General features: G+C 49.1%; 1 protein-coding gene across 1 annotated transcript; it reads right to left on the bottom strand.

Annotated features, from left to right (window-relative positions):
- Positions 1–239: 239 nt before the first annotated feature.
- Positions 240–26,228, bottom strand: hivep1 (HIVEP zinc finger 1; the record flags this gene model as incomplete). The annotated part of the gene is made up of 9 exons (XM_083982294.1): positions 240–532; positions 3,045–3,444; positions 9,590–10,134; positions 14,771–14,872; positions 16,647–16,822; positions 16,925–17,058; positions 18,289–18,706; positions 20,233–23,846; positions 25,002–26,228. 9 exons carry the CDS (start codon positions 26,226–26,228, stop codon positions 240–242), a joined length of 6,909 nt encoding a protein of 2,302 aa, XP_083838420.1.
- Positions 26,229–26,393: the final 165 nt, after the last annotated feature.

Genomic DNA, 26,393 nt, shown 5'->3' with positions numbered 1-26,393 from the left:
GATAGATAACCCATCTAAACTGTTGGTACCTGCAACAATTGGGACCAGGACCAATCAAGAGTCCGTCTCTCCAAAACAATTCAAGACTGTGGTCGTACTCGAACCTTGAGACTTGGGCTTCGTCAAAACCTTGAGGACGCATGGCCCGGGTCAGATGTAGGACTGTCCTGCTTTGGACCAAAGGTTCTGGCCTTAACAAGTCACAGGTGAACCCTGTTGGTAGACGGAGCAGTTCTTCTCTAGAGAAAGGTCTGGTGTTGGTAGATGGAGCAGTTCTTCTCTAGAGAAAGGTCTGGTGAAGCCTGTTGGTAGATGGAGCAGTTCTTCTCTAGAGAAAGGTCTGGTGAACCCTGTTGGTAGATGGAGCAGTTCTTCTCTAGAGAAAGGTCTGGTGAACCCTGTTGGTAGATGGAGCAGTTCTTCTCTAGAGAAAGGTCTGGTGAAGCCTGTTGGTAGATGGAGCAGTTCTTCTCTAGAGAAAGGTCTGGTGGACCCTGTTGGTAGATGGAGCAGTTCTTCTCTAGAGAAAGGTCTGGTGTTGGTAGATGGAGCAGTTCTTCTCTAGAGAAAGGTCTGGTGTTGGTAGATGGAGCAGTTCTTCTCTAGAGAAAGGTCTGGTGTTGGTAGATGGAGCAGTTCTTCTCTAGAGAAAGGTCTGGTGAAGCCTGTTGGTAGATGGAGCAGTTCTTCTCTAGAGGCTGATAAATCGTGAGCAACGTGACGTATAATCCGTGCTCCTGCATTATCCAATGTGAAAAAAAATACCACACTCTCATCCCGGATTTACTCAAAAATAGAATTTTGCACAAAGTTTGGCCTACATCGTCTGATAGATGAGTTATTACACTGATGTTAGGACCCACAGTGGAATCAAATTCCATTTTCTTTTCTGTACAGTTTTAAGCTGCGTTCACACTGGACCTTTTATTTTTGTCACTGTCGCTCGTGTCGCTCCAAAAAAGTCGCTCTGTCACTCGTCAGTTTGAAACAATTCAACAGATTGCTCTGATGACGTCATTCAAGCCATTCCAGTGAATTTCACCTTGCCCCGATTCGCTCTTTTCTTCCCGTTTGTGTTGGTCCAGCACGGCTGACATTGGCAGAACTGTGTGTGTGTGTGTGTGTGTGTGTGTGTGTGTGTGTGTGTGTGTGTGTGTGTGCGCGCGTGCTCAGTGGAAAGTCTCTGGTCTCTGGTCAGACGCTGGTTCCCAGTTTCCAGTGCATTTGACTGACGGCTCCTGTCTGCTCCCTGCACCGGCACCGTTTGGCCTCTAGGTGTCGCTGTGTCACTGCTTTCCTCTGGATGACTCACCGTCGCCCAGAAAGTACAAAATCATATTCATTTTGAATATTGAGCACATTTTTGTGCAAAGGGTGCTTAACATAAGTACTTTAAAAAATTTGTATTAATAATAAATGTTGCTGCTAATCTTTCACATACCAGGCTGCAATAACTAAACCATAAATGATCCAGTTTGCATGAAGCATATTGAACGTAAATCATTTATTGTGTGTTTTAGACCATAAAATGACAAAAAACTTGCAATTTAAGGGTTGAAATTTTAAAAATGTATTCATATTAGATGTATGATTAGGTCTGGAGTTGGTTTAAAGAATTAAAAAATCTAAATAATAGCTAAATCTTTCTGAGCAGCTCTTTGTGAAGGCGTGTCTTGTATCTTGTGTCTTGTGTCTGTGCAGTGAAGACGCAACAGCAGCTGGTGTCTGTAAACAAATCTTTACTGATACAGTGAGTATTGATAGAGAAAAGCTACGGATGCACAGACCTGTGACGTATGGTCATAATAAATAGTAAACAGTGAACATCTGTACACAGAAACATCCCATAATAATCCATAGAAATGTACATTTACCAGAACAACATTAATAATCCATAATGTTATGAATGACAGATCCTCCAAAATAAAACTCATATTCTCCATCGTAACACTTTGACTGTCTCTGTACTTTTATTCTGAAAGAAACACAAACGACTACTGAATTAATGAACAAATTATTTACAGTTTAACGAGACTGAAGGCACGAGTGTCTGTACAACATGTACAAAGGAAACAACATGATTGGTCGTCATCGTCATCATCATCATCATCATCATCATCATCATCATCAATTTCATTGCACATGGAGAATCGGTGTCTGTGCTTTAAAGAGGGTTGGACCTCTAAGTGTTTCAGTTTTACAAAGTGACAAGAATTAGAAAAGAGAAGAGGAAGAGGAAGAAGAGAGGAGGAGAGCAGGAGGAGGAAGAGGAGGAGTGTCACTACCCAATTTGTGACAATACTGGCCGCCATCTTGGACCGCTGCCTACGGCAACTCCACTAGGACAAACTTAATTTGGGCGCTGCCCGATTTGTGTACAAGCAGAAGTCTGCTTGAAGGTCTGTAAATTTAAAATACGGTGCTGTGAAAATGATAAAAAATAATAAAAAAAAAAAAAAAACGCGGACGTCCGTCATAAGACAGCCGTGTTGTGGTTAGTTGTGATTGTTTGTGGTTGTCATGGTGATGAGGCCGAGAGTAAACACTAAAAGTCTCTACCTCTGTTCCTGTTTTCATACCACCACAACCAACCCTCAGTTACATCACTAATAAAATAAAAAGATAAAGCGTCTGTGGCGACAGGGCCGTGATGCTAAGTCAGTTACACTAAGTTTGTCCAGGTGGAGTTGCCGTAGCTACGTAGCTTCACACACCGGGTAGCGACAGGAGGAGGAAGAGGAGGAGGAGGAAGATCAGTGTCAGGTGGCGATCACCAGTCGATCTTCATCGTCACTTGAAGCTTCGTTCTCGTCGCCCCCCCCGACCCCCCCTGCTGGTTGGCCCCTCCCCCTCTCTACAGTCTGAGGCCCCTCCCCCTTCCTCTGCTCGGGGGGGCGGGGCGGGGAGGGGGGCGGGGCCTCTGGGGGGAGGGGGCTGAGGGCGGAGAGGGGGGGGAGGAGGGGGAGGGCGATGTTGAGGATCTGCAGCCCGGGGGCCTGGGGGGGGGCGGGGCCGGCGCCGCTGTGGGGGGGCGGGGCCAGCACCTGCAGCCCCATCAGGCTGAGCGTCTCCATGCCGACGGGCTGCAGCCCCCCCCAGCAGGGCAGCAGCGGCTGCTGCTCGGGCCGGGGGGGGCTGCCGGGGGGGGGGCCGCGGGCTGCTGATGAGGCCGACGGCCGGGATGGCGAGCTGCACGGGGCCGGCCTGCAGCGGCACGAAGGCCGAGTAGAGCTGGACCCCCCCCAGCACGCTGTAGGGGGGGGGCTGCCCCCCCAGCACGCTGTAGGGGGGGGGCGGCTGCTGCGAGTGCAGCGGCAGGTGGCTGAACAGGTGAGTCTGCGCGGCTCCGGGGGGGGGGAAGGGGGCGGGGCCTGGCGGCGCGTAGCAGGAAGTCTGCGTGCTGCGGTCCACACCGGGGTCAGGAGGGGGGGGGCCGGACGAGTCCTGGGGGGGGAAACATGACATCATTATCACTGATGAACAACACAACGACACAACGACCTGTGGCTGCAGGGGGGGGGCGGGGCCATGTTATTACTATGTTATCACTGCGATTTTAGTGCGATATCACTGTGGTATCACGGCGGTTTTACTACGATATCATTGCGATATCACTGCGGTTTCTATTGCGATATCACTGCGGTTTTAATGCGATATTGCGATATCACTGCGGTTTCTAATGCGGTATCACTGTGGTTTTAATGCGATATCATTGCGATATCACTGCGGTTTCTAATGCGGTATCACTGCGGTTTTAATGCGATATCATTGCGATATCACTGCGGTTTCTAATGCGGTATCACTGCGGTTTTAATGCGATATCATTGCGATATCACTGCGGTTTCTAATGCGGTATCACTGCGGCTTTAATGCGATATCACTGCGGTTTCTAATGCGATATCATTGCGATATCACTGCGGTTTCTAATGCGGTATCACTGCGGTTTTAATGCGATATCATTGCGATATCACTGCGGTTTCTAATGCGGTATCACTGCGGCTTTAATGCGATATCACTGCGGTTTCTAATGCGATATCATTGCGGTTTTAATGCGATATCATTGCGATATCACTGCGGTTTTAATGCGATATCATTGCGATATCACTGCGGTTTCTAATGCGGTATCACTGCGGTTTTAATGCGATATCATTGCGATATCACTGCGGTTTCTAATGCGGTATCACTGCGGTTTTAATGCGATATCATTGCGATATCACTGCGGTTTCTAATGCGGTATCACTGCAGCTTTAATGCGATATCATTGCGATATCACTGCGGTATCTAATGCGGTATCACTGCAGCTTTAATGCGATATCATTGCGATATCACTGCGGTTTCTAATGCGGTATCACTGCGGTTTTAATGCGATATCATTGCGATATCACTGCGGTTTCTAATGCGGTATCACTGCGGCTTTAATGCGATATCATTGCGGTTTCTAATGCGATATCATTGCGGTTTTAATGCGATATCATTGCGATATCACTGCGGTTTTAATGCGATATCATTGCGGTTTTAATGCGATATCATTGCGATATCACTGCAGTTTCTAATGCGGTATCACTGCGGCTTTAATGCGATATCATTGCGATATCACTGCGGTTTCTAATGCGGTATCACTGCGGCTTTAATGCGATATCATTGCGATATCACTGCGGTTTCTAATGCGATATCATTGCGGTTTTAATGCAATATCATTGCGATATCTCTGCGGTTTTAATGCGATATCATTGCGGTTTTAATGCGATATCATTGCGATATCACTGCGGTTTCTAATGCGGTATCACTGTGGTTTTAATGCGATATCATTGCGATATCACTGCGGTTTCTAATGCGGTATCACTGCGGTTTTAATGCGATATCATTGCGATATCACTGCGGTTTCTAATGCGGTATCACTGCGGTTTTAATGCGATATCATTGCGATATCACTGCGGTTTCTAATGCGGTATCACTGCGGCTTTAATGCGATATCATTGCGATATCACTGCGGTTTCTAATGCGATATCATTGCGGTTTTAATGCGATATCATTGCGATATCACTGCGGTTTTAATGCGATATCATTGCGGTTTTAATGCGATATCATTGCGATATCACTGCGGTTTCTAATGCGGTATCACTGCGGCTTTAATGCGATATCATTGCGATATCACTGCGGTTTCTAATGCGATATCATTGCGATATCACTGCAGTTTCTAATGCGGTATCACTGCGGCTTTAATGCGATATCATTGCGATATCACTGCGGTTTCTAATGCGGTATCACTGCGGCTTTAATGCGATATCATTGCGATATCACTGCGGTTTCTAATGCGATATCATTGCGGTTTTAATGCGATATCATTGCGATATCACTGCGGTTTTAATGCGATATCATTGCGGTTTTAATGCAATATCATTGCGATATCTCTGCGGTTTTAATGCGATATCATTGCGGTTTTAATGCGATATCATTGCGATATCACTGCGGTTTCTAATGCGGTATCACTGCGGTTTTAATGCAATATCATTGCGATATCACTGCGGTTTCTAATGCGGTATCACTGCGGCTTTAATGCGATATCATTGCGATATCACTGCGGTTTCTAATGCGGTATCACTGTGGCTTTAATGCGATATCACTGCGGTTTCTAATGCGATATCATTGCGGTTTTAATGCGATATCATTGCGATATCACTGCGGTTTTAATGCGATATCATTGCGGTTTTAATGCGATATCATTGCGATATCACTGCAGTTTCTAATGCGGTATCACTGCGGCTTTAATGCGATATCATTGCGATATCACTGCGGTTTCTAATGCGGTATCACTGCGGCTTTAATGCGATATCATTGCGATATCACTGCGGTTTCTAATGCGATATCATTGCGGTTTTAATGCGATATCATTGCGATATCACTGCGGTTTTAATGCGATATCATTGCGGTTTTAATGCGATATCATTGCGATATCACTGCGGTTTCTAATGCGGTATCACTGCGGCTTTAATGCGATATCATTGCGATATCACTGCGGTTTCTAATGCGATATCATTGCGGTTTTAATGCGATATCATTGCGATATCACTGCGGTTTTAATGCGATATCATTGCGGTTTTAATGCGATATCATTGCGATATCACTGCGGTTTCTAATGCGGTATCACTGCGGCTTTAATGCGATATCATTGCGATATCACTGCGGTTTCTAATGCGATATCATTGCGATATCACTGCGGTTTCTAATGCGGTATCACTGCGGTTTTAATGCGATATCATTGCGATATCACTGCGGTTTCTAATGCGGTATCACTGCGGCTTTAATGCGATATCATTGCGATATCACTGCGGTTTCTAATGCGGTATCACTGCGGCTTTAATGCGATATCATTGCGGTTTTAATGCGATATCATTGCGGTTTTAATGCGATATCATTGCGATATCACTGCGGTTTCTAATGCGATATCACTGCGGTTTTAATGCGATATCATTGCGATATCACTGCGGTTTTAATGCGATATCATTGCGGTTTTAATGCGATATCATTGCGATATCACTGCGGTTTCTAATGCGGTATCACTGCGGCTTTAATGCGATATCATTGCGATATCACTGCGGTTTCTAATGCGATATCATTGCGGTTTTAATGCAATATCATTGCGATATCTCTGCGGTTTTAATGCGATATCATTGCGGTTTTAATGCGATATCATTGCGATATCACTGCGGTTTCTAATGCGGTATCACTGCGGTTTTAATGCAATATCATTGCGATATCACTGCGGTTTCTAATGCGGTATCACTGCGGCTTTAATGCGATATCATTGCGATATCACTGCGGTTTCAAATGCGGTATCACTGTGGCTTTAATGCGATATCACTGCGGTTTCTAATGCGATATCATTGCGGTTTTAATGCGATATCATTGCGATATCACTGCGGTTTTAATGCGATATCATTGCGGTTTTAATGCGATATCATTGCGATATCACTGCAGTTTCTAATGCGGTATCACTGCGGCTTTAATGCGATATCATTGCGATATCACTGCGGTTTCTAATGCGGTATCACTGCGGCTTTAATGCGATATCATTGCGATATCACTGCGGTTTCTAATGCGATATCATTGCGGTTTTAATGCGATATCATTGCGATATCACTGCAGTTTCTAATGCGGTATCACTGCGGCTTTAATGCGATATCATTGCGATATCACTGCGGTTTCTAATGCGGTATCACTGCGGCTTTAATGCGATATCATTGCGATATCACTGCGGTTTCTAATGCGATATCATTGCGGTTTTAATGCAATATCATTGCGATATCTCTGCGGTTTTAATGCGATATCATTGCCGTTTTAATGCGATATCATTGCGATATCACTGCGGTTTCTAATGCGGTATCACTGCGGTTTTAATGCAATATCATTGCGATATCACTGCGGTTTCTAATGCGGTATCACTGCGGCTTTAATGCGATATCATTGCGATATCACTGCGGTTTCTAATGCGGTATCACTGCGGCTTTAATGCGATATCATTGCGGTTTTAATGCGATATCATTGCGGTTTTAATGCGATATCATTGCGATATCACTGCGGTTTCTAATGCGATATCACTGCGGTTTTAATGCGATATCATTGCGATATCACTGCGGTTTTAATGCGATATCATTGCGGTTTTAATGCGATATCATTGCGATATCACTGCGGTTTCTAATGCGGTATCACTGCGGCTTTAATGCGATATCATTGCGATATCACTGCGGTTTCTAATGCGGTATCACTGCGGCTTTAATGCGATATCATTGCGATATCACTGCGGTTTCTAATGCGATATCATTGCGGTTTTAATGCAATATCATTGCGATATCTCTGCGGTTTTAATGCGATATCATTGCCGTTTTAATGCGATATCATTGCGATATCACTGCGGTTTCTAATGCGGTATCACTGCGGTTTTAATGCAATATCATTGCGATATCACTGCGGTTTCTAATGCGGTATCACTGCGGCTTTAATGCGATATCATTGCGATATCACTGCGGTTTCAAATGCGGTATCACTGTGGCTTTAATGCGATATCACTGCGGTTTCTAATGCGATATCATTGCGGTTTTAATGCGATATCATTGCGATATCACTGCGGTTTCTAATGCGATATCACTGCGGTTTTAATGCGATATCATTGCGATATCACTGCGGTTTTAATGCGATATCATTGCGGTTTTAATGCGATATCATTGCGATATCACTGCAGTTTCTAATGCGGTATCACTGCGGCTTTAATGCGATATCATTGCGATATCACTGCGGTTTCTAATGCGGTATCACTGCGGCTTTAATGCGATATCATTGCGATATCACTGCGGTTTCTAATGCGATATCATTGCGGTTTTAATGCAATATCATTGCGATATCTCTGCGGTTTTAATGCGATATCATTGCCGTTTTAATGCGATATCATTGCGATATCACTGCGGTTTCTAATGCGGTATCACTGCGGTTTTAATGCAATATCATTGCGATATCACTGCGGTTTCTAATGCGGTATCACTGCGGCTTTAATGCGATATCATTGCGATATCACTGCGGTTTCAAATGCGGTATCACTGTGGCTTTAATGCGATATCACTGCGGTTTCTAATGCGATATCATTGCGGTTTTAATGCGATATCATTGCGATATCACTGCGGTTTTAATGCGATATCATTGCGGTTTTAATGCGATATCATTGCGATATCACTGCAGTTTCTAATGCGGTATCACTGCGGCTTTAATGCGATATCATTGCGATATCACTGGGGTTTCTAATGCGGTATCACTGCGGCTTTAATGCGTTATCATTGCGATATCACTGCGGTTTCTAATGCGATATCATTGCGGTTTTAATGCGATATCATTGCGATATCACTGCGGTTTTAATGCGATATCATTGCGGTTTTAATGCGATATCATTGCGATATCACTGCGGTTTCTAATGCGGTATCACTGCGGCTTTAATGCGATATCATTGCGATATCACTGCGGTTTCTAATGCGGTATCATTGCGGTTTTAATGCGATATCATTGCGATATCACTGCGGTTTTAATGCGATATCACTGCGGTTTTAATGCGATATCATTGCGATATCACTGCGGTTTCTAATGCGGTATCACTGCGGCTTTAATGCGATATCATTGCGATATCACTGCGGTTTCTAATGCGATATCATTGCGATATCACTGCGGTTTCTAATGCGGTATCACTGCGGTTTTAATGCGATATCATTGCGATATCACTGCGGTTTCTAATGCGGTATCACTGCGGCTTTAATGCGATATCATTGCGATATCACTGCGGTTTCTAATGCGGTATCACTGCGGCTTTAATGCGATATCATTGCGGTTTTAATGCGATATCATTGCGGTTTTAATGCGATATCATTGCGATATCACTGCGGTTTCTAATGCGATATCACTGCGGTTTTAATGCGATATCATTGCGATATCACTGCGGTTAAACTGCGGTTTCTAATGCGGTATAACTATGGTATTACTCCGGTATCACTGTGGTATCACTGCAGTATTACTGTGTTATACTGTGTTAGTAGTAATTAGGTGGTCTCACCTGTCCCAGCTTGGAGCTCTTGCTCGGCGCGGGGGGGCCGGGGGGGCTGGGGGGGCCGTCGCAGTCGGGGTAGTCGATGCTCATCTGTCTGCAGGGCGACAGCGGGCTCATCATGGTCACCGACTCGCTGTCAGACACGTTGGACTCGGAGATGGGGGCCACGGCCGGCGGCGAGTAGGGGGGGGCCAGGGGGCTCAGCGAGTAGGGGGGGGCCAGGGGGCTCAGCGAGTAGGGGGGGGCCAGGGGGCTCAGCATGGGGACAGAGTCTGAGTCTGAGGCGTAGGACTCGGGAGCCGGCGGCCGGGGGGGGAGGGGCAGCGAGCTGATGGACATCTGGGCCAGCAGGGAGCTGGGGGGGCCGTCGGCCTCGCGGGGGGGGCCGTGCTGCGGGCTGGCGGCCACCGACGGGTTGGTGGACAGACCCGACTCGGCCTGGCTGTCCTCCTCCTCCTCCTCGTTGTCCTCGTTGTCCTCGTCGTCGGGGACGTCCGAGTCCTCGCCGTCCGAGTCCTGACGGTCGGCGCTGCTCACCTGGCTGGGGTCACCTGTAGGCGGGGGGGGGGGGGGGGGGGGGGGGGGGCAAGAAACTCATTTAATCACTCATTAACGCTACAGTTGGTGAGTCTCTCTTGTTGATGACAGATAAGACTACACAGATATACACATGGTAACATGGTAGATGATAAATAACGTTATCCACCGCTCTATGGATTCATTTCTCACCGGCTTCATTGTTGAAAACAAATGCACATTGAGGAGAGTTCAGGTTTAAAACGATATGGCAACATTTGTTTTCCGTGTCTTGCCTCACTCCCGAGTCCATGACCAGCAGATAGACACCATCCTTTCGACTGTGCGTGCAGTAACAAGGGAGATAGAGCCGTATCGCCCGTAATTAGCTTAGCTCAAACACTGGAAGTGTATGGGTAGTGTTAGCCTGCCTCCTACCTAAAGTCGCTAATTAGCTTAGCTCAAACACTGGAAGTGTATGGGTAGTGTTAGCCTGCCTCCACCTAAAGTCGCTAATTAGCTTAGCTCAAACACTGGAAGTGTATAGGTAGTGTTAGCCTGCCTCCTACCTAAAGTCGCTAATTAGCTTAGCTCAAACACTGGAAGTGTATGGGTAGTGTTAGCCTGCCTCCTACCTGAGCTGAAATCAGCAGTCAGAAGCTGATTTCATTTTAGCTCTAAACTCTGTAAATATATCACTTTATCCACATTTCAAACATGTCATCAGCAGTGTGTCGTTAATTTGTCTAAATACCAGCTGTTTACTATTTTGTTGGGACGAATTCGGCGCTACTCAAGCTAGCCGTTGTGACCAACGCACTTCTGGTTACTTTCACAAAATAACAACCGTTGCCCTTTACATACAGAAAACCATGACGATAGAATTTGTGCTTTTACTTTGAAACAGGAAGCTAAACTAACCTCGATGTAGCTAGCTTGAACCAAAATAAAGCGTCTTTGCTTGAACCCTCCGTTTTGACCGATCTCGTCCCGTTAGCGGCATTTGACCGCTCAAGATGCCTTACCGGAGAGTTTTGTCAGCTCTGAGACGAAGATCGGCCCGCCGGTTTCTGTTTAGAGTTGCTGAAGAGTTTCTCTGATGACTTTAGATGGAGGCAGGCTAACACTACCCATACACTTCCAGCGTTTGAGCTAAGCTAATTAGCGACTTTAGGTGGAGACAGGCTAACACTACCTATACACTTCCAGCGTTTGAGCTAAGCTAATTAGCGACTTTAGGTGGAGGCAGGCTAACACTACCTATACACTTCCAGCGTTTGAGCTAAGCTAATTAGCGACTTTAGGTGGAGGCAGGCTAACACTACCTATACACTTCCAGCGTTTGAGCTAAGCTAATTAGCGACTTTAGGTAGGAGGCAGGCTTACACTACCCATACACTTCCAGCGTTTGAGCTAAGCTAATTAGCGACTTTAGGTGGAGACAGGCTAACACTACCTATACACTTCCAGCGTTTGAGCTAAGCTAATTAGCGACTTTAGGTGGAGACAGGCTAACACTACCTATACACTTCCAGCGTTTGAGCTAAGCTAATTAGCGACTTTAGGTGGAGGCAGGCTAACACTACCTATACACTTCCAGCGTTTGAGCTAAGCTAATTAGCGACTTTAGGTGGAGGCAGGCTAACACTACCTATACACTTCCAGCATTTGAGCTAAGCTAATTAGCGACTTTAGGTGGAGGCAGGCTAACACTACCTATACACTTCCAGCGTTTGAGCTAAGCTAATTAGCGACTTTAGGTGGAGGCAGGCTAACACTACCTATACACTTCCAGCATTTGAGCTAAGCTAATTAGCGACTTTAGGTGGAGGCAGGCTAACACTACCTATACACTTCCAGCGTTTGAGCTAAGCTAATTAGCGACTTTAGGTGGAGGCAGGCTAACACTACCTATACCAGGGTTGCCAACTTTTGGTCCTGGGCTGGAGTGAGATTCTGTTGGCGGGGGGGGGGGGGGGGGGGGGGGTTGTCTATAATAATAATAATAGTTATGTTTATTGTAGTTTTTCTCTGTCTCTCTCCTCTCTCTCTCTCACACACACACACACACACACACACACACACACACACACACACACACACACACACACACACACACACACACACACACACACACACACACACACACACACACACACACACACACACACACACACACACACACACACACACACACACACACACACACACATTATACCTGCAAACTGAGTAGGCTAGAGGTGTAATAGGTGACAAAATACGTATATCCCTCTAGGGGGGTCTGGGGGCACCCCCCCAGGAAAAAATTGTGATTTTAACATGTATTTGAAGCATTCTGGTGTACTCTGAGAAGAAAATAAAGGGAAAACACAACATTTGCTTCAGATAACAGGGAAAAAAGCAGATCTGTGGTTCCTATCATTGTATGGCTGGAGTGTATGAAACTGGTCTAGTGGGGAGCTGTGGCTTTTGGCCTGGACCGGCCTATTGAGCCTATTAATATATGAAAGGACAGAACAGACATGTCCTGTGATTTTCAGTCTTCTATTACAGCCTGATGATACAAGTCAGGTCCTGAAATGTGTGTTTCTCTTCTGTAATAAACATTCATACCCATTCGGAGTTTGCAGGTATGGCCCACGTGCATGCATGCGCAGTTGCGCACACACGTACACACAGACGTACACGTACACACACACACACACACACACACACACACACACACACCTGTTGCTGCGCTGTCTCTCTCTCCTCTGCTCTCTGGGCTGAGCTGCCTGGCTGTACTTTTGGGCTACCCAGTCTGCATCTTGATTTTATAGTTTTCAACGGACTGGCCCAACCAGCCCGTCGCAGGCGTCAGTTCGAGCCGCGTTCAGTCCGAAAACATAACTCGGTCAGGTCAAGTTGTGTCTCTGGCTTCGCTCTCTCCCTCTTTTTTATGACCATCGGATTCGGACCAAGTCGGGTCCAGGCTTCAGCACCGTGCCGCTGTTGGGGGGGGGGGGGGGGGGGGGGGGGGGTCGCGGATCGACAACTCCCCGTCCTACTGTGCTGTGATCACAGGCTTGAGCAGCCGTCCAATCGACACGCGGATAAGTATCGCGCACACCAATCAGAGAGCCTATTGATGAGTGCCAAAGCTTACTTTAAATTTTTTTTTTTTTTGCCAAATCGCTTGATTTTGGCGTGAGAATTGTTTGAGTGGCGTGAGAGCGTGAGACAGGACCTAAAAGCGTGTGACACACGCCAGATGCGTGAGAGTTGGCAACCCTGCCTATACATTTCTAGTGTTTGAGCTAAGCTAATTACGGCGATACGGCTCTATCTCCCTTGTTACTGCACGCACAGTCGAAAGGATGGTGTCTATCTGCTGGTCATGGACTCGGGAGTGAGGCAAGACATGAAAAAAAAAATGTTGCCATATCCCTTTAAGGACTTTACAAACTGGGGGACGTGACGAATAAAAGACACGAAATCGCAAAATATTCAGCGGTGAATATTCGGCATCAAATCCGTTCATACCGGTGGGGATGTGAATATGTGACAGACGCGACGATTATAATCCAAAGTTTTGCTTTGCATCGGGTGGTTCTTTGACTCCGGGTCGTGCCTGTCGTTGTCAACAGTTGCATCGACAGTTTAATTTTATTTTTTTCCAAGCTAACGACTACAGGCTGCAGGTAGAGCCAAAGGAGGTGGAGTTTTTCCTAAATTAGGTCCATTTCACATTGGAAAAGATAACGTATTATTAAAGGGAAACATCATGTATTTGATGACATCTGGCCTTTTATACGTTTTTTAAGACATGATGTTAATGTTGGTAACTTGCTTCAGGCTCTGAGGGAGCAGAATCTGTGATATAATGTCCTAAGAAACGCCCTTGAAATCCATCATATAACTGTTATCAGTATTTGTCTATTTTTTTTTATTTTTGTCGTCCTTTTTGCTTTATTTTCATCTTATTTTTTATAGTTTTACTATTTTACTTATTTAGCAAGAGGAAGAGGGGAAGGGAGGGAGAATAGAGAGAAAACGTTTGCTCTGTTTCTTGCATGGAAGAATGTCTTGTTTGATTTGCTGTAACTTGCAAACAAATAAAAACTAATAAACACATGCTTAAAAAAAAAAAACTTAGGCCCATTTCATCTGCTACAATCAGAATATAACGACTAAAAAAAACTGTTGTTGCCAACTGAAGCTTGAAAACCTCCTCAGACGCTGAGGAATCTGAATTCATCTGAATAAAGTTTGAGAGTGAATAAACAGAGATAACTCAGTCACATTGAGAGTGACTCTGTTGCAGCTGCAGCTTCATCACCGGCAGGAAAAACAAACATGTTCCTTCTGAGTGAAGCTCCATCGCTCTCTCTCTCTTTCTCTCTCTTTCTCTCTCTGGTCTAAAATTAGCTGCAGTAATTTCCTCTTTCTAAACACTGTGAACACGGAGCGCTGTGAACGCAGCCCACTCGCTCTGACTGAGCAGAGGAAGCTGCTTTTAGAGTTTCTAATGAGACGGTGGTGGCGGTGGTGGTGGTGGCAAAGCCGCTGGTTGTCACGGCAACAGAGAGAGACGACGTGTGATGTCATCGCAGGGACGCGCGGTGGTGGATCTGAAACAAGTGATGGAAAAAAAAAAAAGAAAAGTTGTCAACGTTAAAGACGAGTGTGTACCTGAGTCGTCGGCGTCCGGGTCGTCGATCGGTCCCGCGGGAACGCCGATCTCCAGACACTTCTTACTGTGAGCCTTGGACTTCATGTGCTTGGTCAGGTTCCCTGTGGGGGGGGGAAGAGGGGAGAAGAGGGGGGTGTTAGAGGTGGGCGGAGCTCAAACAGCAGCACACAGGGAGTTTATGTAAGAGGAGGAGGAGGAGGGTGAGTAAGTGATGAAGAGGAATTTAAATGAAGGTGGGAAGGCGTGGGAACATCGGTGAATCACAACACCACCAAGCTCAGAGACAGAGAGAGAAAGAAAGAGAGAGACTTCCTTCAGCCTCTAGCATCATCATCATTATTATTATTATTATTATTATTATTATCAGGTATTAATCAGTTATTACAGGGTTCCTACAGGTTCCTTCAGGTTAAATTCAAGTCTTTTTAAGACCATTTATATAAAAATGTAACACCTATTTCACTGCCCTACCGGCAAAGAAAAGTGAAATCCTCAAACTATTTTTCTGCTCTTTGTGCTCTGCTATGGGATGTAACAATATCAAAATCTCACAATATTACAACACCTCAATAACAAGCCCATGGTATTTATTGCAGTATCATAAGGCATCATGATATCAAAATCTCACTGTATGATAATACCACAGTAGCTCCACAGTACAAGACTTATTCCACTGTCCATAAGTCAACAAGAAGAACATTGATCAAAAATAATTGTGTTTGACAAATGAAACTTTTGACGAAAAATGCAACATGGAGAAGTTAAATACAGCACAACTTTTAAGACCCAGAAATCAAAATTCAGGACTTTTTCAAGTCTTTTTAAGGTTATTATTTCCAAATTCATAAATTCAATGCTTTTAAGACTTTTTAAGACCCTGCGGGAACCCTTTATTGCGCTGTATCAATACACAACTGTACATGAGTTTCAACAGGTTTGGACACAGGATATTATCTGGAAACATCAAGTAAATGCTACCTGGTATAATCACAAGGCAAGTTTTAAGAAATTGCTGAGAGATTATGTTAAAAACAACATTACTGTCAATTAAATGACCCACTTGCTATAAGGGAATGAGATGTTAATGGATGGTTTTTAGTGGACTTTGTTATGAAAATGTTTGTAATTTGACTTGTTGGATCAAGCTGATATCTATTATACTGTATGTGATATGTTGTGTTTGTGTAATACTTTGTAGTATGTGGACCCCAGGAAGAGCAGCTCATTATTTGGCAGGAAACAGGCTCCAGTTGATGTTTTTATCTAATGTGTAAATAACAGTTTTATGAAGCTAATTAAACACATGTTCACCCTCATGTTCATCTCTCTTCTTAATAAATCTGATGAATCATTATTCATTATTACTATATTTTATCCTCATTTATCGATGGTGGTGTCTCATCTTTTATTTATATTATTTTTAATCACATTGTTAATAATTCTTAATTCTTATGATGTTCTTACATATTGTTAGTATCGCTTTAGGGTTGTGCAATAGTCTTAGTTATTTATCTGTTGGACTGGTTTTTTGGATGACAATGCCGTCCCCCTGTCCTATTGCCCACAACCAATTTCAAAATAAAGTGTATCAAATCAGAGCTAACCCTAACCCATTTATCGATGGTGGTGTCTCATCTTTTATTTATATTATTTTTAATCACATTGTTAATAATTCTTAATTCTTATGATGTTCTTACATATTGTTGGACTGGTTTTTTGGATGACGATGCCGTTCCCCTGTCCTACTGCCCACAACCAATTTCAAAATAAAGTGCATCTTATCGTATCAAATCAGAGCTTCTGTCTGTTGGTGTGTATGTAAATGTAAATGTGAAGGTGTTTGTTGTGGTTGTGGTTGCCGTGGCGACCCCTCACCTTTGGTCTTGAAGGAGAAGTTGCAGTGGATGCAGTGATACGGCCGGACGTCAGAGTGCGTGCGGATGTGTTTGCGTAACATGCTGGGCTTCTTGCAGCGGATGCCACACTCCTCACAGATGTACTTCCCCCGGCCCCGCCCCCGCACGTACACGTACTCCTCGTTGGACTTGAACCTGCAACGACACAAACACCGACAAACTGAGCACACGAGGCTTCCAACGGTAAGACCACAGATCAATCAATCAATCACTTAATCAATCAATCAATGCATTTACCCGCCGTCAAATATTTTCACGCGTCTGGGCTCGGCCTTTGGAACCAGGTCTTTGTCCGAGTCGTTGCTGGTTTGAGTCTCTGGCGGGACTTTCCCTCGGGGCTCAGCGGACACCGACCTCTGGGTGATTGGCAGCTGCAGCGGAAGGAAGTGATTGATTATTAATCAATCAATCAAGAAAAAAAGACGTCAATAGACCGAATCTCCTTGTTGTTTACATTCTACTTCCTGGTAGAAAACCAGCTCGTAATGTGAATGAGATCAATAGTAACGAACGAGAGTTTAGCTATATATCATATTTTTCACGCCATATCACCGTTTAGACAAATCTGAAATGATTGAAGAAACATTACTATTTCTGTGTGTGTGTTTTGTGTTGCTATGTGTTGTATTTATTCAGTTTGGGGGAATCACAGTGTCTAGAAAGCAACAGTGGCTCAGCTGACAGGGACAGCTAACGGTAGCTAAGCTAACGGCAGCAGAGCTAACGGCGGTAGCTAAGCTAACAGCAGGACGTCAGCTGTTAAAACCCTCCCGTTGTGGGACACGACATGAAACTACTCCAGTTAGCTCAGTCATGTTGGAACTCAGATATCCGCTGGAGAAAATATTTTTTCATGGAGCGTTTATTGAGTCACTGAGTTATTAAAGTTAAACAGGTAGCTTTACTTTACTTTACTTTATTTGTTTATTTAGTCAGGACAATGCATATTAATGGACAGTGAGTGCTAGAGTACCCACAGTAAATACACCGGATTTAGCACATGTGTTAAATTACATCTGTAGTCCCCGAAACAATACAACAATTAAGCTAACGGTTAGCCCAGCTAATCTATGATAACCCTGACTAATTACAAAAATGTGCACACATAAATAGTAATGTTTGTTTTATAGACTTAACAAACATCAGATTAGTCTAAACGGTGATACAGTGACATGAAAAATTAGATATATGTAACAGTTGACGGTTCCTGTCACTATGCCTCCAATTGATCATGTGCCCTGGCTACTTGGCCAAGGGGATGTCCCTTTGGGTGACTGGCTGCCACACATTAGGAATCCATGGACCCACCCCTAGTGCTACGGGTGGGCAAGGTGAAGAGGGCCCGGGCGGGGATTGAACCCACACCTCCCGGGTAAGAGTCATGCGCGCTTGTCACCCAAAGGGATGTCCCCCGGGAGGTGTGGGTTCAATCCCCGCCCAGGCCCTCTTCACCTTGCCACATATGAGTTTCGCTATACATAGCGAAACTCTCGTCTGTCACTACCGTCTTATACAGGTTTTCTACCCGGAAGTAGTTGTAAACAACAACAAGGAGATTGGTTCTATATAAAACAGACCAACTCTGGAGAAGTGTCTCTTACCTGGGGCATGACGTCCTTCAGCTTCCCCGTGTAGGACAGGAAGTCGGACTTGCCGGTGGTTCTGATGGCGGAGGTGTAGTGGACCTTCTTGGAGCTCTGCGTGGAGTCGAACAGGGACATGAGCACCTTGGTGGGCAGCCCCAGCGGGTTGGGGTTGTGGGGGCTGACGGTCCAGGCGGAGTAGGCCGAGGTCTTCAGGTCGGTCTGCTGCACGTGCAGCGGCTTCCTCTTCATCAGGAAGCACCAGGTGAAGCTGGTGGTGGTCTTCAGGCTGGGGAAGGACAGGCGGTGGCTGTCCTTGGTGTTCACCACCGACACCGACGCCGTCAGCTTCAGCTGCCCCCCCTGGAAGCTGCAGGGCCGGACGAGGGCCTTGGTGGGGGCTCGGACCGCCATCGCAGAGCTGTGGACGCCAGAGCTGGGGAGAGTAGCCACAAATTGTACTTAAGTAAAAGTATAGAGAATGTGAAGTTGCGTCACGCCGCTTTGCATTGTGGGACGTTGGGCGCCATCTTTGGAGGACCGCGGATGTAAACACTTGCTCGTCTCCCTAACAAAAATTCCCCAAAGTGGCTTAAAAGTAGTAATCATGGTGGGACAGTACTGCTGCCACAGTAGTATACTGTATATGCACTAATACCTAAAACGAGATAGTTGACGATGTCTGGATAAGTCCGTGGAGAGTAAATCTGGGTCTTGAATCCAGTCCCTTAACGGCAAAACGTAAGTTAGGGATCGACACCGTTAATAAGTTGTAGTTTTTCTGTGTACCTTTGTTTCTCATTAAATTTGAGTTTATCACGATACGTTCCTCCTTCGTTTCCCTTCCCCTTCTCCATTTCTTTTCTTTTTTTTTTGTCCGTCTTCCTCATCTCTTTTCTCTTTTTCTTCTTGCTTGTTTTCCTCCGTTTTCCCCACTTTCTGTTTACGTTTGCGTTCCTCCAAAGATGGCGCCGACGTCCCACAACGCAAAGCGGCGTGACGTCAGCTTCACATTCTCTATAGTTACTTTAGAATAATGTTACTCAAGTAAAAGTAAAAAGTAGCCATTCAAACATTTACTTGAGTAAGAGTAGAAAGTACTTGGTGAAAAAGCTACTCAAGTACTGAGTAACTGCTGAGTAACCTCTGATTTGTTCGTTTAATGATCAGCGCGTAAATGTCGGTCTAATCAAATACACAAAAATATAATAGGAGTAAAAGTGCCGCTTCCTCTGAAGAAATATACTCAAGTAAAAGTAACAAATATGCTGCATTGAAACTACTCTTAGAAGTACAATTTATCCAAAAAGCTAATCAAGTACTGAGTAACTGCTGAGTAACCTCTGATTTGTTCGTTTAAAGGTGTACAGAAATGGCCGTTTGTCCTGTTTGTCGCGCCGAGTTGTCACGAGCTGCAACACGAGTTTACCCGAGTGAGGAAAACGAATTTGATTGGTCGTTATCGAGCGGGCGGGATATTCAAAGCTTGGGGCGAGCCCGAGCTCCGTGTGTGTGTGCGTGTCTCAGACGTTTGATTGACGGATGACGGATCAATATCAGTGGCTGGTGAATCGTGTACAGGCTGACGTATAATCCGTGCGCCTGCATTATCCAATGCGAAAAAAAAAAACACACTTTCATCCCGGATTTACTCAAAAATAGAATTTTGCACAAAGTTTGGCCTACAACGTCTGAAAGATGAGTTATCACATTCATTTTATGATCCAGAGTGGGCTCAAATTCAGTTTTCTTTTCTGTACACCTTTAATGACCAGTGCGTAAATGTAGGTCTAATCAAATACACAAAAATATAATAGGAGTAAAAGTACCGCTTCCTCTGAAGAAATATACTCAAGTAAAAGTAACAAGTATGCTGCATTGAAACTACTCTTAGAAGTACAATTTATCCAAAAAGTTACTCAAGTCAATTTAACAGAGTAAATGTAGCGCGTTACCACCCACCTCTGGTGAAGGCCGGGTGTGGTGTTCCGGACCGGACCGTCCTCCTCCTGAACGACCGTGTGTGTGTCTTTGTCGCGGCCGGTGCCGGTGCAGTCGGGGGACATCGGCTTGGCGTCGTCCGGCGACTCCGGCTCCGTCGCCCCGTCGTCCCCTCGGACCGGGAGCGAAGCCGGAGCCTCGGTCTCGATGGGACTGTCCGCCGGCTCCGTCGTGCACAGCTGCCGGACCAGAGTCAGCTTCCTCTGGCGCGTCACCTCCGACATCTTGGAGTTCAGGTAGTTGACGGAGCGTCCGTCCGTCAGACAGGCGGCGCCGTGCTCGTCCTTGGCCCGTTTCTGGTGCTTCTCCATGTAGATGTCCAGGCTGTTGGCCGGCGACAGCATCCTCTTGCTGGACGCCGTGGGCTCCGGCTGCGGACACAGAGTCACCGAGGCCGCTTTCTGAGCTCGCTCCCCGCTGTGGTTCTCCGAGGCCGGCTTCTGTTTCTGGGAGCAGGAAGCTGGAGAAGGAGCAGCAGAGGCTCGCTCCGGGGGCCGCTCCTTCCTCACCGCCGGGCCAAGAGCGTCACCTTCAACGCCGAGAGAGGACGAGTTCTTACCGGATACCGAGGGAAGAGGGTGCATCTGCTCGTGCGTGATGAGGATCTGCGGCAGATGAACGGGACCGGCTGGCCGAGGATCGAACGGGTCTTTGAGGCGGTCGCCGGATAAAACCACCGTCTGGGGTTTCAGCTCCGCGGCCAGCTGACCGGGCGGAGCGATGTAGATGCTCTGGATGTCCGAGGTGGTGGACATGTTGAGGACGGGGCTGGCGATGGGGATGGTGAGGATGGGCAGAGCGATCTGAGCTCCCGGTGGACTGAAGGAGAAGGTCTGTCCTCTCTGTCCTCTCAGCGCCGGACACTGCAGCTGGTATTTGGGCACAAAAGACTTCTTGTCTTCGTTGTGGACGCTGCTACAGACTAAGATCTGGTTCGGTGGCGGTTGGATCTTGTGGAGGATCTGGACTCTGGAGGTCTGGTGCCAGGGGTGGGGGAGGCCGTGGATCTGCGGCTGCTGGGTGGAGCCGCCCAGGTTGATGCTCTGCACCAGCTGCTCGTTCTTCTGCAGCGGAGCTTCTCCTCCGCTGTGCAGGACGAAGGGCGGAGCCGCCGGCGGCCGGGAGGAGGCGTGGATCTGTTGGGAGGAGGCGTGGATCTGTTGGGAGGAGGCGTGGATCTGTTGGGAGGGGACGTGGATCTGTTGGGAGGGGACGTGGATCTGTTGGGACCGGGTCTGAGTCAGAGCGCTGACGCTGGTGACGGTAGTAGCTTTGTCCAGAGACGAGGCTGCTTTGCGGAGCGGCTGCTGGCTCTCGGGGCCGATCTTCAGAGACATCTGCCGGACCAACGGGCCGCGCCGCCTCTCGATGAGCGGCACCGGGGGGACCGGGGAGCTGCGTCCAGCCGGGGACAGAGACCTGCTGGGAGACACGTTCCCACAGTCGAAGGACTTGCTGCGGTAGTCGCAGCAGATCTCCACCGACGGCTGCGTGCAGGTGATCTGCTCGGAGGCGGCTCGCCTCATCACGCCGGGAACGCCGGGAACGCCCAGCGTGTTGAAGGCTGCAGCTGAGGCCGGAGGCTCGGGGGCTTTGCCGACGCTGTCCGCTCTGGACGGACTGTCCGCTCTGCACGGCTCGTCTCTGTCGAAGGAGGCGGAGACGCTGGAGCAGCGGGAGAGGCTGCTGTCTCTGCTGAGGCTGCGGGACAGACTGGACTCGAAGCTGGACTCGGCGGAGGACTGGTCCATCTGAGCCAGACGGATCCTCTTCTTCTTGGGGGGAAGTTTCTCCGCCGGCAGCTTGGACAGACTCTCGCTCCTCTGCGGCCAGTTGAACTGGTCTGCAGGTTTCTCCGCCGCCTCGGCCGCCGGAGCGTCGCCGTCTCTGTCCGAATCCTCCGTCACCAGGATCTCAGGGACCTGGATGTTGTTCTGACGAACCAGACGACTCTGGTGGACGGGGGTGGAGTTCTGGCTGGCCGTCGCCGTCGCCGCCGCGCCGTCGCCGCTCTGCTCCTTCCTGAGCTCGCCCTGAGGTTTGGACAGGTTGTCGTGGTAACTGTCCGGCGAGACGCTTCGCGTCGCTTCCGCTTTGGGCTTGTTGAGCGGATCCTTGTCCGAGGCGTCGACGGGAGAAGCTCTGTCGACGGACTCGGTCTCGAAGGAGTTGGGTCTGCTGAGGGAGTTGGTGTGTCTGATGACCGACGTGCCGCTGCCCTGCCGCTGCAGCTCGCCTTTAGGGGCGGAGCTGATCTGAGTCTCTCGGATCGGGGACAGACGGGACTCGGGGGCGTTGATCCCTCGGGCTACGAGCTGGATCTGAGGTAGCTTCGACTGGTTGTTCTTGGGCTGGATGTCCACGATGACGGCGGGCTGAGGGAAGGTGCGAGTCGCCGTCGGCAGCTCGAAGCTCACGGAGCACGGAGCGACGGTGTCGGTCGGAGACTGGTCGTCCTCGTCTCCGACGCTCTTCATCTTCCTCCTCTTCCTGATGGACGTCTGGTGGTCGAGGGCTCCGGAGCCGCCGGTCGACCGGCTGCCGACCGCGTGGAAAACCTCCTGCTCGGCGTCTCTGGCGGGCGGCGGCTTGCTCTTGGGGCCGTGCAGCTCGGAGCAGTAGAACTTCTTGTGCGTCTCGAAGTTCTCCAGCTTCCTGTAGCGGTTCCTGCAGGTCTCACACTCGTACATCGTCCCTTTGTTCTGCAGCGGCTTCCTGCTCTTCTCCTGGCCGTGTTCAAACGACCGGCTCCGCTGCACCGCGTCTCCGCCAGCGCCGCCGCCGCCGTGGTAACCGTCGTCCATGGAGCGCACGCTGGGAAGGCCGTGGCCGTCGGCCGTGGAGAAGTCCTCCACCGCCGCCTGTCTCACCAGCGTGCGCGAGTGCAGCGCCGGGTTGGGCGTCGACGGCGCCGATGAAAACACGTCGTCGTTCAGGGTGCAGCCGATTTTGTCGTCGAAGGACTGACATATCCTGAGCGGGTGGGGGAGGGGGGGGACGTTGACGGGGGGCGCGGCGTGTCCCGGCGTCGTCGGCATGGAGTTGCTCCGGGTGATGGGCAGACAGTCCATGGGCGGGAACTGGGACGGGACGGACAGCAGGAAGACCGGCTTGGACTTGTCGGTGGGCGTGAACGGGGACTTGGGGATGTCGGAGCTGGAGCTCGACCGCCGGCCCATCGGCTTCAGGTCGAACTGGAACGAGTCTTTGAAGATGTAGGACTTGGGCGAGTCGATGCTGCCGCGGCGCGACAGAGACGTGCGGCGCGGCTTCACGCTGTCCAGCTGCTTGTTGTCCACCACCGCCTCGTTGTCCGAGATCAGCTTGGAGATCCGCTCCTCCAGGGACAGCGCCTTGGCCTCCAGCGGCGGACGCATCTGACCCTTCTGCTCGGCGGCGACGTGCATCACCGCGGCAACCACAGGAGGGGCGATCTTGGCCACATCGAGGTCGACGGGCGGCGTTATCTTGACGAAGGGGCTGGGCGGACTCATGGCCTGGTCGGCGCTCTCGGAGCGGGAGAAGTATCCGGAGTCGGTGCTGCCGAGGCTGCGCGGGCTGAGCAGACACTTCACCTTCAGGATCAACAGCAAAAAGAAACACAATGTTTCTCAGATCAGAGAGTGTTCACCAGAAATGTCAACAAATATGCAACCAGACAATCAAGATATGATCATTTACTGGCACCTAAACCAAGAACAAACTTTTTAAAGGTTGGGTCTGGAGTTTTGTGCCCAAAAATAAACATTAGACTTGTACAAATGAAATCTGTCTTAATCATCACTATGGGCTTCGTGTCCTGTGTGGTGGGGGCTGCACAGGACACGCCTGTATTTTGGTCTTTTGCTCTGTTTTGTTCAGGTTTTGTTGTGCACGGGGATGTTTCTGGGTGGAGCTAGAGAGTGTAGATATCTATGGCTATATCTATGACGGAGTTCAGGTGAAGCTACGCGCAGCAGAGTAGTAGCTCAGGGCTGCTAGCCGCACTAGCTGTCTAATGCTACTGAGTCTCTCTCTCAGCAGCAGCAGCAGTCAGGACCAGAAATACAGTCTGAGTGAAGCGCTGGAGCCGCGGACCGATTCCCCATCGTCACAGACAACTAAAGACTGGTAACAAGTATGAGGAGCGTTGTAGTGAGCTAGCTCGATGCTAACTTCGGCTAGCGCTAGCGGTTAGCATCCGCCGCTAACACCGTCTTCCCAGCTCAACACAACGACACAACAACATAACACTGGAGGCTCCCGGTGTTGGTGACGGTCGGCTATCGGCCCACGGCTCCAGAGCTTCACTCAGACTGGATTTCCTTTCCTTTGTTGTCATGACAACGGCTGCTGTCAGGGGCAGGAGGCTACACAGCTTAGCCCCAGAGGAGGAGGGGCCCAGTTTCAATGTTTTGTTTAGCTACAAACTGCAACGAACAAAACTCCAGACTCTACCTTTAAAACATACTGTAAAATACAGAACCATTACAGGATGGAACACATTACCAAATAACATTTTTAAAAAGGTAGTAAAAGACTGTTTGAATAAATTGGAAATTCAATGAGTAAGAAATATATAACATATAATAATTTATTATAGGAATTTATTTGTGGGTTGAACTGTTGGTGTACTGTAATGTGATATATGATGTATTCTTTGTACCTAATAATATATTTTAGATTAGACTGTTTACTGTATGTTCGGCTAATGGGGATACTTTAATAAATAAAGAAATACAGAAACCAACCTGCTGCTGCTGCGAGGCGTCGGTGGCGTGCTGCCGCTGCAGCGTGGCGTGGCCCAGCGGCGAGCGGCACGGATCCTCGTCCTCGCTCGCGGCGTCCAGCGAGGCGTTGGCCCCGTCCACCTCCTTCAGGGACGACAGCACCGTGACGCTGGACCGCAGCCCGGCAGCGGCGGACTGCAGGTCTCTCTGGCGCTGAGCGGCCGCCGGCTCTGGCGCCGCGGCGCCCGTGACCCGCGGGCTGTCGGCGCGCAGCGGCGAGACGTTCACCGGGTACACCACCACCTTGGGAAGAGCCGCCGAGACTTTGGGCTCGTGAGTCTGGTGGCCGGACGCTGACGACTCGCCTGCGTCCGTGCCGGCGGGCGCGGTCGTTGCGGCGGCGGCAGTCGTTGCGGTGGCGGTAGCGGTCTCGGCCACGCTGCTCTGGGACGAGTCCGGGTCGAGGTCGGCGGCGCTGCCTTCCTCGTCGTCATCGTCGCTCTCCTCCGCCTCAGACTGCCCCGGCGCTCTGTCCGACTCCTGGGACAGCGAGCCGCCGCCGGACTCGGAGCGCGCCACGAGGCCGAGCTTGATGGCGTGCGCGTGCGACTTCTTGTGTTTGTACAAGTTGCTCTTGGTCTTGAAGGAGAAGCCGCAGGTGACGCAGGGATACGGCCGCTCGCCGGTGTGGGAGCGGATGTGTTTCAGCAGAACGCTCGGCTTCGCGCAGGCGCGGCTGCAGTACTCGCACACGTACTTCCCCGGCTTCTTCAGCTTCTGGTCCTTGGAGACCGAGAGCTGCTCGCCGCCGAAGTTCACCACCGTGGTCATCTGGACCGCGGTGGCGCCGGGCGTCACCGGGGTCATCTGCACGGCGCTGGGGACGCTCGCCGACAGCGACTGGCACGTGTGCACGACGGGCGGCTGGCTCTGCGGCAGAGCGCCGGCGCCGGAGGGGGCGGGGGCGGGGGCGGGGGCGTGGCCGCCGCCGAAGCTCATGTGGAGACTCGACGCATCGGGCAGGAAGTGGGGCGCGGCTAGCGGCGCAGTGGCTAGCGGCGCGGACTGCAGCGGGGGAGGGGCGGCTGCGATGCCAATGACGTTTCCTTGTTTGTCGATGTAGTACGTCTGCATGTGGGGGGGCTGGTGGTGCTGGGGGGCGGTTGTCATGGTGACCGACTCGGCGCCGGCCGGGGGGGCGGGGCCAGAGCGGTTCCTCTCAGCCAGAGAGCTGAAGTCCGGCTCCATGGCCTTCAGCAGGACGTCCAGCGAGGCGCCGCCGCTGTGGAACGGCGGCCGCTCGGCGCCGGGGGGGGCGGGGCCAGAGGGGGCGTGGCCGTGGCCAGGGGGGGCGGGGCCAGAGGGGGCGTGGCCGTGGCCAGAGGGGGCGGGGATTCCTGTGTCTGTGGCCTC

The sequence above is a fragment of the Trachurus trachurus genome (genome assembly GCF_905171665.1).
Source record: "Trachurus trachurus genome assembly, chromosome: 11".
Lineage (NCBI taxonomy): Eukaryota > Metazoa > Chordata > Actinopteri > Carangiformes > Carangidae > Trachurus > Trachurus trachurus.
The sequence above is the reverse complement of the archived record's forward strand: the minus strand, read 5'-3'. Positions and strand labels throughout refer to the sequence as shown.